The 15,569-nt window shown below is 43.2% G+C and overlaps 1 protein-coding gene across 2 annotated transcripts in view; it reads right to left on the bottom strand.

The window, feature by feature from the left end:
• Window positions 1-12,439, bottom strand: part of TOM1L1 (target of myb1 like 1 membrane trafficking protein) — a 55,411-nt gene extending 42,972 nt beyond the window's left edge. Inside the window, exons 1-4 of one of the 2 annotated variants that reach the window (XM_081220210.1) lie at window positions 12,301-12,439; window positions 9,540-9,624; window positions 7,585-7,663; window positions 765-914 (exon numbers count right to left, since the gene is read on the bottom strand). In XM_081220210.1, the coding sequence (XP_081076336.1) occupies window positions 765-914; window positions 7,585-7,663; window positions 9,540-9,577 (267 nt within the window). In that variant the 5' untranslated portion in view covers window positions 9,578-9,624; window positions 12,301-12,439. Of the gene's footprint in view, window positions 1-764; window positions 915-7,584; window positions 7,664-9,539; window positions 9,625-12,063; window positions 12,166-12,300 lie in introns of those variants that run through there. The other variant, XM_081220209.1, reaches the window with a different exon arrangement.
• Window positions 12,440-15,569: the final 3,130 nt, after the last annotated feature.

The raw sequence follows: 15,569 nt of genomic DNA, 5'->3' as shown, positions 1-15,569 counted from the left end.
TGTGCCACATCTTCTTTATCCAGTCATCTGTCGATGGACACTTAGGTTCCTTCCATGTCCTGGCTATTGTAAATAGAGCTGCAGTGAACATTGTGGTACATGACTCTTTTTGAATTATGGTTTTCTCAGGGTATACGCCCAGTAGTGGGATTGCTGGGTCATATGGCAGTTCTATTTTTAGTTTTTTAAGGAACCTCCATACTGTTCTCCATAGCGGCTGTATGAATTTACATTCCCACCAACAGTGCAGGAGGGGTCCCTTTTCTCCACACCTTTTCCAGCATTTATTGTTTGTATATTTTTTGATGATGGCCATTAGAATAATATATTTTTAATCATCAAACTGCCATGCCTCAACAATGAAACTCTGGAATAGATACTATTGTTTGTTTTTTGCTATACTAAATCCAGAATTAACAGATTCTAAAACAGCATCAGTAGCTCTTTTGCCAAATAACTCTGAAAGCAGAGAACCCCAGAACATAGTTTCCACACCTGCAAAATGAATGTACACGTCACTCTCTCTCCTATCTGACGTAGATAAGACAGAAACTGAGAGACACGTATGGAAAAGATTACAAATTCTTCAGGAAAAGGCCACTATCCAATGCCAAGAAATTATTATTACATGGAAAACCGAATAGTAAAAACTCTTTTGGGCTCAATCCCAGGCTTGTAAAGGGTCACTGAACCAACTGGGAGTTAGGTAATTAAATCCCTAATCTTAGACATTCACCACCCCATAAGATATATAATAGACTTACCTTAATGAAATTCAAAATTCTATTCTGAATGTCTGTTGGCAAGGTGTATCTGGGACTCAGCAGCTTAACTAGACTATCTTTAACAAATTCCTTCTTCACAATCAGAGACTGGAAACTCGGACCACAGTTCTGCATACACATGTCAATAAGCTAAAGAGAAAAATTAAACGTTTTATCTCTTTGGCAAAACCACCTCCTAAATATAAGGTAAAAATTGCTAAGTAATGATTTCCACCAGCATTCCAATTAATAAACATAATTTAGTATCTACTAAAATACACGGCAAAATGTTAGGTTCTGGGAATGTGAGGAAATATAAGGCATAATGTAACTGCTTAGCGGATGGTCCTGTTGGGGAGCCAGGACACAATTATAAGAGAACTAATAACTATACAAGGTAGTAAATGCCAAGGGCCAATGGGAGGTGCAAACGAAGCATGTGGGCTATAGACAAGGTGACATTTGTCCTAGTTTTGCCAGGAAAGTCCTGGTGAACTCCTGTTGTCCTGGTTTTATTAACGATGATACCCCCTTTCACTCTCAAAAATGTCCTTGCCTAGATGAAAAATTACACGGTTACCCCAGCTACAGACCTTTATAGGCAGATGTGACAATTTAAGGCCAGGTGGTCTTAAGACTTTTGGAAAAGGGTGGTGCTATGCTGGGCTTTGAAAAATGGTCCAGAAAAGTACAAGTGAGTATAAAGCAATAGTCTAGACAGGTAAATGGTATTAAAAAATATAAGTACAGGTGACAAAGCATATGAGCTGTGAGGAGGAAAATAAGTACTCCAGTTTGTAGAGGTTTCTTGACATCAGCAAACTGGGGACATTGGGGAGGTGGGTGGATTAAGTCTGGAGGGGCTCCAACCAGACTGTAGAGAAATTTGTGTGGCAATGTAAAGAATTGGAACATTATCTTGAAGGCAGTAAGAAGCCACTGAAGGGTTCTTATTAGTTTTGTCACCATCACACCACTATCCTGAACTTGAGAGAAAGGTAGTGCATGCAAAGTACTCTGACAAGGTTTTCAAGCAGCACCCTACAGAGGGAATTGGAGGGCAAAGACCCTGGAATGATAGAGAGATCCAGCAGTTACCCACTAGGTACAGCCTGATGCAGAAAGGCCTAAACTACGATGATGTGGGTACAAGGAAGGGAAAGCCATGAGTATTATGAAGCAAGAACTTTCAGCAACCGGGGTTTGTCAACAAGGAAAGGCTGAAAGTTAAGTGACTGTTACTCTGCATGAGATTGGTGGAAAATCTGGAAGGGGATGGGATACTATGACTAGTCGAAGGTCAAAATGATGGGTTGGGGCTTCCCTGGTGGCGCAGTGGTTGAGCGTCCGCCTGCCAATGCAGGGGACAAGGGTTCGTGTCCCGGTCCAGGAAGATCCCACATGCTGCGGAGCGGCTGGGCCTGTGAGCCATGGCCGCTGAGCCTGCGCGTCCAGAGCCTGTGCTCCGCAACGGAGAGGCCACAACAGTGAGAGGCCCGCGTACCGGAAAAAAAAAAAAAAAAAAAAAAGATGGGTTGAAATTTAGATATTTTGAGTTTATAAGTGTTGTGGACTGAATGTTTGTGTCCCTCCCAAATTCCCATGTTGAACCTCCTAATCCCTAAAGTGATGGTATTTGGAGGTGGGACTTTTGGGAGGGAGTTAGGTCATGAGGGTGGAGTCCTCATGAATGAGATTAGTGCTCTTATAAGAAAGGGATAAGAGAGATCATCTCTCTCTTGGCCATGTGAGGATACAGCAAGAAGATGGCCATCTACAAGCCAGAGGGTGGGCCCTCATCATACAATGGATCTGCCGGCACCTTGATCTTGGACTTCACAGCCTCCAGGACTGTGAGAAATAGATGTCTGTTGTTTAAGCCATGCAATCTATGGTATTTTGTTAGAGCAGCTCAAGATGACTAAGACAAAAAGGACAATGAGACATTCAAGTAGAGATTTTTTGCTGAGAGCTGTACATGCACAGCTGTAGTTCAGGGGAGAATGAAGCCAAAAGTGAGTAATCAAGGCTGCCTCGGATGAGCAGAGAGGACGGGACAAAGGGGTTCCCCCGTGAGGTCAGAAGGACGCTCAGGAAAGGCAATCAAAGAGCAACCAACAGAAACTGATGCATAAGATAAACAGAACATAATGTTCGTAAAATCAAAAGAGGGCAGAGTTTCTAGGTGGATGGAGTGTCAAACGGTTAAGAATATGGACTGAAAAACTCAGCTAGGTTTGTTGATTAGTGGGGTCATCAGTCACCTTGAAGAAAAGATTTTCAGTAAAGCAACATAAGCAGACGTCAGGCTAAGAAAGAATGAGCTGGTATTGAAGAACTGCATGCAGAAAGTGGATTTCTAAAAGTGATCTAAAAACAAAATTAAATCTCTAGTTCCCATGCTACCACCTTCTTGGAGGTCACAAAAACCATCACGTGACCAGGATACGTATAATCATCTTTGCAGAAAAGAAGCCCTGAAAACTGACTTTACACCATGCTCTGTATTCGTGTCACTTTAATGGCAATACAAAAAGAAGAAGGTATGAAAGCTGCAGTTTTAAGGGCAATGTGGCTAAACATGCAACCGTAAAATACAGAAGCTGAGCACGTGCAGCTTTGTGAAATATACAGGGAGAACCTTTAAGGCAAAGGAAAGTAAAATCAGAGTCCAAAACATATTAAGATGAATCTATTGTATTTCAATGCAAGTTGTTTAGAAAAAGACAAGCTGAAAAGTTGAATAACAAATGACTTTTTGCTTGATATACTATTATGATGAGTTTTTATCTGATGAAATGCTGAGAGGAAAAGTACCTCTAGTTCAATGGGAATTTATAAAAATACTTCATGTAACCAGATATGCAGTCCTAGGCAAGATACTTTGCCTCCAAGTCTCATTTTCCCTAACAGTAAAATGAATGCTAAATATTCCACAAACACTTTTTATGTTTTGGAGCACCAAGATTTTATGATAATGGGTAACATTCCTAAAAGGTTACCTGTACAAAATCAAAGAGTCAGCATGAAATGCTGAGAATGTTAACATCTGGAGATCACAAAATCATGCCCTTTGTTTTCCCATTGGAATCTAGAATGTCAGGACCAATTCCTTCATGCTCTTACAATATGTCACCAGTACCTCTTTCACACCCCAGCCCACTTAGCTAAGCAATCAAACTTATAGTGGTGAATAAGAAAAATTAAATACCTTGCTTCTACACATTTTGGAATTGGGCTCTGGTGCAATTTATGTGTTCACATAACCTATTTTTGCAAACAGGACCACTAAGAAACCATAATCTGAGGTGGAATAGAGAACCTAGGAGCCAAGGAGCTGAGAGACTGGAGAGGATGCTGACTTGAGGCTTCACAGATCTCCTTTTGCACTTGGGTGGGCAAATCACTTACCCTGACTAAGCCTCAGGATTCTCATCTGCAAAATGAGCATGCCTTCCTCCAGAGACCTGCTGTAAGGCTTAAGTGAAATATAATGTATATGAAGAGCCTGACACCTAGCAGGATCTTAATAAATGGTAAGTACTGTGATCGTCTGCTTCCATGGATAATTTCCCATCAAGAGAGAATATGCTGATGAGCTGATATAAGTATTCTTTTCAGAAATGCTGGAAAATAAAAAAGAGTGCCATGGTAGTTTTATTTCTAATAGCAAATTTCTAAACCAAGCACAGTAAACAAGGCTTTGGGGCCATCCAGAACTGAAAACCACACCAAGGTATGGCCACCTTAGGGGATGAGCTTACTTTTTAAGTTTCTGAAGGAATAAACATATTTTACACTTATTCTGAAGCCCTCATAGCTCACCACCTAGGGGGTGCTCCAACTAATAAACTGATTCCTAGGAACTGTTCAATCACTTTCCTCTTGACAATAACAGTATCTTACTGAGACTTATCATAATTGACTCATTCAAGAAAACACTAGCCTCTGGCTACGAGTTATAAAGCCTGGTAACAAAATGCTTTTAAAAATAAGATAAAACTACTGGCTTCTTGACAAAACTGCACCACCAACTGATGGTAGGAAATCACAGGCTAGTCAGATCCCGTCAAAGATCTAATCAAGGCTAACAAGTCCATGGTGAACCCAAATGACAGATAATATAAAGGACATTTATAACTGACTTTGACAGGCTCTCATCACTTCACAGTAATAAAATGAAAATGTAATATATGAGGATTCATTTTTAAATAGTTTATTGGTAAACATATAATTGCCTTTGACACACTGGATGATTCTTTTTTTTTTTTTTAAAAGAAGATGTTGGGGGTAGGAGTTTATTAATTAATTTATTTATTTTTGCTGTGTTGGGTCTTCGTTTCTGTGCGAGGGCTTTCTCTAGTTGTGGCAAGTGGGGGCCACTCTTCATCACGGTGCGCGGGCCTCTCACTATTGCGACCTCTCTTGTTGCGGAGCACAGGCTCCAGACGCGCAGGCTCAGTAGTTGTGACTCATGGGCCTAGTTGCTCCGCAGCATGTGGGATCCTCCCAGACCAGGGCTCGAACGTGTGTCCCCTGCATTAGCAGGCAGATTCTCAACCACTGCCCCACCAGGGAAGCCCCTGAATGATTCTTTCTGTGACTAATCTGTCTCATAATTAAGTCTGGCTTAAGTTAATATTAAAGTCTGTTCTGAAGCCTTAAAGACACCACTACAATGCAGTGAGTAGTGTGCGGTGAGGTGACTGGGCCACTGACTATACAACTTGGGGAAATCTGCATGAAGCTATCAAGAGTCAAAGACCACTTCAAAGAAAATCCAAGAAGTAGGTACCTTAATGAACTCTGCCCCTAACAATGACCCCCAACCTGTGACTCTCACCCTTACTCTGGCACAGGTTTTAGATTCGCTTGTTCTCACGTACTGGTGTGGAAATTAGGAGGTGGAGGATGTACAGTTACCTGAGGTGGAACAGGGAACAGGCAGCTAGCTGGGAGTAAGGCCTGAGAGATCAGACTACTGGAAGAACAGAAAGAGTGGGAACTCAGAGATGGAGGGCTAAAAGAGACAACACTCTGGAATACGTCAAATTCCCCAGGGAAGAGTCCTGGTTCATCCCCAGAAGGAAGGAACCACGATGGAGGAGGATATGGAGCTAAGGATAAGAAGCAACCATGGAAACGTCACGTAGGCTGGCTACAACACAGAAAGAGACAAACGCATTATATAGAATAAACAACTGTAAGAAGGTGAAATACCGCATGCTGAAATACAAAAGTGGCATAAGTTCATCTTCTGCCCTTAGGTTACTCAGCCAATTCTCCTAACCTTCAGCAGCCCTGAGATATCCTAGATCCACTTCATTTTAGGGCACAGCTACGTATCTTTCTACCGCAATTCTACAGTACATTCCTTGAGTCCTTCCTGGATGCTAGGAGAGTGGGATGGAGGCTGAAGGACACTCAGTCATTAACCACTCAACACCTGGTACATTGATGCACTAGGTCTTCTACCACGTAGAAAGGAGTTGAAAACACAAATGAAACACAGCAGCCTTTTCTTTCAAGGGGCTTGACTTGTTCTGAGAAGCCGGGTGGTGTGGGGCAAGGACATGGAATTTAGAATCTGAGAACCGGATTGAAATCTTGCCTATGCTACTTAAATCTTGGAGGGGAAAAAAAAATCACTTAACCTCACTAAGTCCCAGTTTCTCCATTTCTGAAGTGGAGTCAATAATACGACTTCTTCACAGGGTTGTTGAGAGCATCAACCAGGTACCAGGCAAAGGTTTATTTCCACCACCAACCCATTGTTCTGACATTTCTACTGAAGTGCCTTACTCCTCTCTCTCCAGTTGCCTGCATTCCGTGACCTCCCTGAGGAGGCTGCTATGGTAAAGGACAGGGGAGAGGTCAAAAAAGGTGAAAGAGGAAAATCCCTCTAAAACTATATTCAGACCCCAACTTGAAGGGCTTCTTCAGTGATAGTATCATTAAGACTTCATTTTTTCTCATTCAGTTACTCTCCAAGTAAGCAAGATGTGATCAATTCTTTTCCCCCTGAAGCTAGAAAAGGGGGGCTGTGCTCACCTCCATTCCACAGCCCTCTAGATAAACACATCCAAGTCCCCTAAGAGCAGTGTGATGCTGGCAGAGTAGTGCCATAACCACATGTGGCTTGGGGCTGGGCTGAGGTCAGCAAAGGCACAGAGAAGAAACTAGAAAGCCACACAGCTCACTCTCAGGCAGCAGGCACGGTTTGCAAAACATACTGAAGTAAAATGGGCAACTCACCAAGCAACTGAAGAGGTCACACGGCCAAGGTTGGGGGAAAATGGGAACATGTCAAATAAATGTCCACACCCAAATCAAGCGATAAGGTGCACAGGAGAATTGTTTAAATCAACAAAGAACATTCTCCAAATTGTACCAAACAGCAGAACTTGGCTGAACCCTAAAGAGCCTCCAGCATCTCAGAATTCCACAGAGGTGTTCAAATGAGATAGAAAGATGACGGGGAGGCATTTCTCAAGCTTCTATTCTCCTCATGTGTAACACATACACAAACTTCTTGAGCAACTCAGTACCTACAGGTTTTTCATCACCAGTTCCCATCTCCTAACCAGGAAAATACGCTTTTCCTGAATCACTCACTTTCCACCAAATTAAATGCTATTACAATCAACGAAACTCCCTTGATTCTGCAATTCTCAATAAATGAATAGTTTTAATTCATACTGTAAATAACTTTTTGCTAACCTATTAATTATCTCAGAATATTTGTATCATTTATACCCAAAATTAGAAATGTGACTATAGCTTGGAAAATCCTAGTCTTAATTTATCATTAAATACTTACTGACAATGTAAGTTGTATTTCTTTATGATTGTAGTTTTTGGAAATCCTTTTCTTCAAAGCTTTTACTGCATCTTTTGGCCTGTGGCAATAAACACAGTAAAATCATCAACGTAGCCATTGCTGAAAGCAAGTAGTCTCTGAAAAGCAGCATGCAGTGTGGAAAGACGAACGGCTAAGGAGATAACCAAGGTATTGGTTCTGCTGTGTGACGCTGGGCAGATGACTTAACTTTTTTACACCCGTTTCCTCTTACATCTAGGCAGACAATACCACCTACCTCCTTGTCAGAATCAAATAAAATATGCAGATGATGATCATTACCTAGAAAGCACTACATGTGAAATGTACTCACACCCACAGCCCATATCAACGCACAGAACCAGTTTACAGGAAATGTAATTTCCAAAAATGTTACCTATTTTTATTAGTATTTCCTAAGCATCCTATAGGCAATGGGATGTAGGAGGAATTAGGACTAACCAGGTCAGGTTCTGATATGCTACAATTTTATGTTACAAAAGGAGGAACTATGTGTAAGTAGATAGTCCAAATTTACTCTGAGATGGTCAGTTATAGATAAGTAATGGGGATGTAACGTACAACATGATGACTATAGTTAATACTGCTGTATGGTATATTTGACAGTTGTTAAGAGAGTAGATCTTGAAAGTTCTCATCACAAGGAAAAAACATTTTTGTTAACTGTATGAGGTGATGGATGTTAAGGAAACTTATTGTGGAAATTGTTTTGCAGTATATGTAACTCAAGTCATTATGCTGTACACTTTAAACTTATACAGTGCTATATGCCAATTATACCTCAAAACTTAAAAGATACAATCTTTTTTGCATATTACCTCCCAATTTTGTTTGTTATGCTTGCATGGGTAGAATTTCTATTATACGATAATATAATTACATAATATTACATATACTTAGAATTGCAACTATTATAAAATATAATATTATATATATTTCTAAAAAATCATATATAAAATCTAAGATGAAACCCTTACAAAAGTTGAAAAGAATAAAGACACTGTTTTAAAAGAAAAAAAATTTACACTGCATTTCCCCTTTTGCATTATCAGTGAAGAAATTAGTATTATCAGTGAAGAAAACGTTTAGAGGAAACAAATATGGTAAACAAGATTACAGGGAAAACACCATAAATATTTTAAAGTACTAACCATAAGCACTTTCCATTGATATAGTCAATAATTAAGGGTAATGTTTTCTTCATCAACAAAAACCAAGACAGTCTCCTTTGCCGTTCATTATTAGTTTAAATGCACAGGAAAATCAAGAGAATTGTATCCCTTATAACAACTTGTTGTTCAGACTAAATCACAAAATAGTTGGCCTTCTTAATTATTTTATTTTTTAAACTTCAATTCTCTAAAGTTTAAGAAGTGTAACAAAAGATACCACATTGTTTAAGAACTCAGCATAAACATGGGTGAGTTGGCATTCGGAAGAAAAAAAAAATTGTCTTGTGACAGGCAGAGGAAAACAACTGCTAGATTATTTCCTGGTTGATAATGACAACTGCCCAGAGACAGGTCACCACCAGGAGTCCACTAGCTTCTTGATAATATTTTTCAGTTACAGTAACATAAAATATTGCCAATCAGAGCAAGAAGAATTCCTAACAAAGGAAACAATATCTCCCTCTCTCCTTAAAGAACAAGGAATTTGGGCCACACCAAGACAAAATTTGAAACTATTAAGGAAAAGGCAAAGAGGAGAAAAATTATAATGGATTCTCAGATATTCCACATGCTGAAACAAGCAGCTGTCCTAATATTTCAACCTGACGTCTTCAAAAGGCAGTGGGTGCTTAAAAGGTGATGGAAACACTATTTCAACAAGAAAACCAGTTTGCAAGAGAAAATGTGCTGTAGTTCTGACACTTCTTATGAGAGGCAAAGACATGAACCACACACTGAACTCACCCATCGTGGGCAGTGTTAATTACGTCACAGATGTGCATGAACTGGCCCCAATCTTCAGTCTGAACTCCAGCAAATGTAGCCTTTTCTGCAAAGAAAAAGCTGTTGTGTTGAATCTGAGCTACAACAGAATAAAACATGTCTGGTCCTCCTGAAACAATCTACCTGGAGTTCACCAGCAAGTACCATTAAGTTTATATCACCAAAGAGCAGAGAGATTTTTTTTTCTGAGCAATTCCCCGTTATTCAAGAATCAGTCAAAACCCAGGTGCTTCTGTTGCAACAGTAATGAGTGACCTATTAATAAAGGCTGCAGGGCCAGGACAACCCAGCTAAATCTCCATCTGCCTGCCTGTCTTTCAGAGAGGGACAGTCGCCTACAGGATGAAGTGCACAGTGCTAAACGAAGTATCTTATCGTACGCAATTTCATTTAACCCACTGTTTGAGGTGATGAAACAGAAGTTCAAGGTTAGGGAAGTTACCCAAGGCTACGCAGTCAGTACACGGTAGAACTACCATTCAAATCTAGGTTGTTTGATGTTTGATGCCAGTTTTTGTTTGCTTTTTAAAAGTCACTCCTTTGGGCAGGAGGGGGTTGAGAAAAAGAGAGATCTACTGAAACTGTCTATGTACTTCCTAGCACCTGTACTAACCAGAGCTGCACCAGGCAGACTTGAAGGCTCCTGTACCCGTAACCCCATCATTAAACAGTCAGATAGCTTTTCCCTCTTCTGACATCCTCCTTAAGAATACAAAATGTCACCTGGGAAGGATAATAGAACACTCAACCTAAATGAGCTTAACATCTCCACTACAAGAAAGGAGAATATCCCTCAGCATGAAAACATGAGGCTCTAGGGGAATAGAGCAAAAATTAGCAAAAATTAAAAGGATAATGAAGAGGATAAAGGTTTGATTAGGGGAACCCCCAAGCTTAGACTGATCCTCATCTAGGAGAAGCACTACTTGAATTTGGCATTCAAATGGACAAGGCTTACCGACCTTGTGCTCAGTTACAGGGTTCTTTCTGCCAGATTTCTTGCTCCCCATTCTGTCCTCCTTCTTCCCACCTTCCCATCTTCCTAGAAAACTCCTATTCACCCGTCAAAAGCCATGGCAGAGTTAAGTTCCCCCTTTTCATAAGTTTTGGGTGTTTTACACTTCTCTTCTATTGCAAAGGTACTGCACTATTGTCAGTACGAAATTGTGTGCACCTTCCCTACAAGATTATGCGTTCCGTGATGGCTGAGACCACGTCTTACCTTTGCCTGGTCCAGGTCCAGGGATATAGCTGGCAGTCAGTAAATGTTCACAGCATTAAAGAATAAATCAGCCTATGAAGATGCAGCCTGAATCCACTTCTGTTCAGGGTTCATTTTAATACCCAACAGAGATACGGCCATGTGTTGTTTAGAAAGTTTAGAAAGCACCTCGTCCTCAATGATAGTTACACTCACCATCTTATAAAGGTATGGGAACTAAGCTTCACGTTGAGTAGTGTTTTGGTTTTTGTTCTTTAATTTATTCATTTTTTATTTATTTTTGGCCGCGCAGCACGTGGGGTCTTAGTTCCCCGACCAGGGATAGAACCAGTGCCCCCTGCATTGGAAGGGCGACGTCTTAACCGCTGGACCACCAAAGTCCCGGGGTAATGTGTTCTTGTCATACAGCAGTTAACTGAGCTGCAGGCAAAGCTGTTCGAATCTGAGCCTCCTTATTATAACTACCAGGTTTTCATGATTTCCTCATCCCGCTAAGCTCCCCGAAGTGATCACGCTTTGCTTGGCATCTATATGCACTGGTGCCACACCCGGTTCCCAAGGGAGGTATCAGAGACCAGGGAGAAGGGAGCCGCTGTTGTTAAACAGTCCAGGCACTGGCTCCGGCTTCCGCGTACGTGGATCAGAGCACGGCCACGGGAGAGGGAAGGAGTCAGGCAAGACACCTGTGTAGCCCCGAGTGGCCTGGAGAGGCCTCTCGTGTCCCCAGAGCGCGCCTGGCTCCTCCTTCCTTCGCTCCAGTGCTAGGCATGTTTGTTCTCTTTGTTCACCCCGAAAAAGTACCTCACGTTTTAAGGGCCTGGAGTCAGAACTAGTTTGGAGACCTGCCTGTCACATCGAGGTCACTGCACTTAACCTCCTGGAACCGTTTTCTCTTTGCAAAACGGGCAGGACAACACTTGGCCCTCGGGTGGACTCACTTTCTGAAGAGCTCCCCCTGGCCCAGAAGTTGACACGCCCCCGTAGAGGCCCAGCCACGCCACACCTGGATCCCCTCGGTCCACCTGTCCGCTTCCAACCCACCCCCACCCCGGAAGGCACTGGAAGACGGGAGGTGAGGAGGTGGGGTTCGAGAGAGGTCGGCGGGGACAGGTGCCGCTCGGGACCAGCGGAGCCCGGGGCCTGGGAAAGTTGCGGGGGAGGGGGGTGGAGTTCCTCGAACTCGGACCCACGCGATCCTCTGCGGCCGGGAACAGAGTCAACGCGTAGCGTCCCGGCCCCAAGCCGGAGGGGTCCCCCTTTTACCTATGAGCTGGCCCACGGAGGTCGCGTATGGGTCCCGGTGACTCTTCCCGAACGCCATGGTAGCGCAGGGAGCCGGCCCGAGCCTCCGCCGCCGCGGCTCACGACTCCACCCGCACGGCCCTGGCTCCGCCCCCCGGGCCGCACTTCCCCCGGCCGCTGCGGGCCGCCGGGCTCCGGGCTGGGTCCTGGGGGGGGGGACGGAGGCGGGAGCGCCAGAGGGGGCGGGCACACGCGCACCTGCCACGAGCTGCGGGACCGGCCGGGCGGCCCTGGGGACACCGCTGGGGACGAGTGACCCGGGGGCGGATCCTGCCACTCACGGGGCGAGGTGCTGTTCTTCTCTGCGCTTCCTGCTCCCCTTTGTAGAGAAGGAAATATGGAGTTAACACACGTCTCGGGTTACTGTGAGCATTAACCACATAACCCGCTTAGGTCAGCGTTTGGCACCCACAAAATAAATGTTTAACCACTGAGTGAATCTCGTAACTAGAAATATTTACCCCACCCCGACTTATTTACCCGCCCCAGAGATCCGGGAGGGAAGGTGTGTCCCTGGCTCTTTAAGGCTGCAGGTGATGGACAGGAGGAGGGACTGGCTTCATTCGAGAGGCCTCACAGGACCCGGCGTCCTTTGTCTCGCCCCAATTTCCTGAGGGACCACGTGGCGCCGCCCAGAGAGTTCTCGGCTCCTACGGGGAACTATTTTCCAGCGAAGGTGAGAAGACGAGAGGGGCTTTCCTTCTGCTGCGGCAGGGAGTGTTTGGCCTTAGGACTGCTTTGGAATGTAAATCCGAGCTGTAGCATTTCAACCTCTTTCCAGCTGCCCTTTCAGAAGCGGAATTTATTTCCTTTTCTGTGCATTCGATTAACATCTGATTAGCGATGGTAACAATCTTCCAAGATGCCGGAGCCTGCTGGGGAGTGGTGTGTCTCCAAGGTGATGGCAGTTAGCATAAGATGGGCTCCCTGTGCCTCCAGATCTTGCTTCCTGTGGTCAAGTGGGGCCCAGTTCGACAAGCCCTTCCTGGGCCCTGGAAATGGTGACAAGAGATCAAAGGGGGATCGGTCTGGCTTATGTCCTTAGTCATATATTTAAAAATAGAAATCAAAGCCAATTCCAATGTGCGCCAAGGGGTTAACTTTTTTTTTGCTCTAATTCTGTTATTTCTAATTTTTCTTGACCCATGTGAACTAATACCTGGGACTCTAAAATCTAGAATGAATCATTTTTGTAAATGCCTCCTGCCTGTAACTAATATTCTCCACCTGCTTATCCAGGGTGAGTAACTACTTCCTATGGTGCTACTTATCAACTACCTTACTCATCACTACAGCTTCTGCCCACACTGTTGAAAACCTCTTGTGACATCACCAACCTAATCTCTTTCATGTTATAGACTCTACAAAATATCCCACTCTCTGAACCCTACAAGCTTAAAGAGAAAATTTCAGCTTAGGCTGCTCTTGGTGTCAGTGGCCTTCCATCAGGGAATGAGAACTGGGAAGGAATCAACATACAAATTTTTAACATAATTCTGCTACTTCTTATGGGAGAAGCTTTGTTTTTTATTTCCTTGTGCTACGGGATTGAGGCACTGAGAACATGGCACCAGGGAGCGTGTTCAGGACATTATGTCTGGGTAAACAGAACCAGGTTGATGGGTACTACCTGAAGCTCTTTTCTCCCCGTTTGCCTACGGGGGTGTTGTGGTGGTTGCAGCCTTCTTTCTGTGTTCTGCCACTTTCTCCATGATCCCCCAAGTCCCCAGGGGGGGAAATCAACCCAGTCCGTGTTAGTATGGTCTGAGAGTAGGATAGAATTCACAGCTAAGTTAAGGTCAGAGGAGAGGCAGAATCCCCAAGGGTAAAATGTCTGGATACCAGGAGCAAAATCTCACTAAGATTTCAATTCTAAAAACACTTACTAAGCGTTTATTTACACATAAGTCATAATGCTAGGTAGAAACAAAGAAAATAACCTTTATTTATTTATTTGGCCATGCTGCGTGGCCTGTGGGATCTTAGTTCCCCAACCAGGGATTGAACCCGGGCCACTGCAGTGAAAGTGCCAAGTCCTAGCCATTGGACCACCAGGGAATTCCTGCAAATAACCTTTACAGTACTTTAAATACACTTAAGTGCCTGGACGTGGAACTTTATCTGAATGCAGGCTTCCTAAGCCTGGAGACAGGTAGCATACACTTCATTTTTACAAATATGTAATCTGAGATTTAAAAATATAAAGCTAATAAATAGCTTGACTAGAGTTTGAATCATGGCTGCCTGATTCTAGAGCCTGTATTTTTGCCACTAGATGAATCTGCTCGTTGAGCATGTTTCTCCTCATTTTTCTTTTAAAGATCTGTGTGGTTCAGAGTATATCAGGACCCCTATTCCTATCTTGAAGAAGATATACATATACTTTGCTGGCACAGGGTCCTGCTGTTCTTTCTGTACCTGTTCAAGAATGCTAATATTTTCTTTACTAGAACTATATGCTAGGTGTGCTGTAAATACATTACATTCATTCTCTCATTTAATCCCATAATAACTCTGAAACCAGTACTCTTATTACTCTGTTTTACAGATTAGAAAAACCAAAGTAAGTCATTTTTCATGCAGTCATAGTGAAGGACTGTATGATTCCAGAAGCTGTGACTTTAACCTATGTACTCCCATGGGTAGAGCCTAGATGGTAGGTGGTACCCTTTACTTTTTAAAAAGTGGGTTCTAGGGGATGGTACCCGGAGAATGAGGTGACCGAACGTGCCAAACACACATATCTGGAAACAAAGTTGACCCATCATCAGGCTTTATGCAGTTAAGAGTCTTTTTCACCCTCTCATTTGATTCTGTTCTTTCCACTAAATTTTTTAGATTGTCGGATCTGGACATACCCTTATAAATCTCATGCCTACTGCATCATCTTACAGATGAAAAAATGGACAGCCAGCTAAGTGAAGTGACTGCCCCAAGGCCATTCAGCTCCAGCTAAGAGAATGCAACACAATAGCTTATTCTTGAGTCCCAAACTTTTCCCACTACAGGCACCTTTTCTCTATTTTAATATTTAAATGTTCTCCCCCATTCCTCCCCATAGTATTGGGTTGGCCGAAAAGGTTTTTCGTGCAGGTTTTTCCAAAAGATGTTATGGAATGAACTCTTTGGGCAACCCAGTATTTTCTCTAGCCCTCTCTTTATCCTTCTCGTTTTCTAATGGGTCCAGTTCCAGACACCTCCCACTCTCTCTTCCCTAGCTGTTCCACTGTGGAAACTAATTTCCGTAGCCACTTGATCATCAACTCCAAGCCATTTCTCAGCCTCATCCTCTGCCCTCTCTGTGCTATGTGATGCCGTCCCATTAGCCATCCTTTCCCGCCTCACCTGTCAGGGCACTTCCCTATCCTCTGCAGGACTCCTTTCTCTGGCTGCTACTTCTCATGATCTTCATCTGGCTCCACCTTCCTCCTTGCCTGTTAAAACTATTAGCCTCCCCAGAGTTCTGT

Source organism: Mesoplodon bidens (assembly GCF_964165515.1).
Source record: "Mesoplodon bidens genome assembly, chromosome: 19".
NCBI lineage: Eukaryota > Metazoa > Chordata > Mammalia > Artiodactyla > Ziphiidae > Mesoplodon > Mesoplodon bidens.
This window is presented reverse-complemented; position numbering and strand designations above follow the sequence as displayed.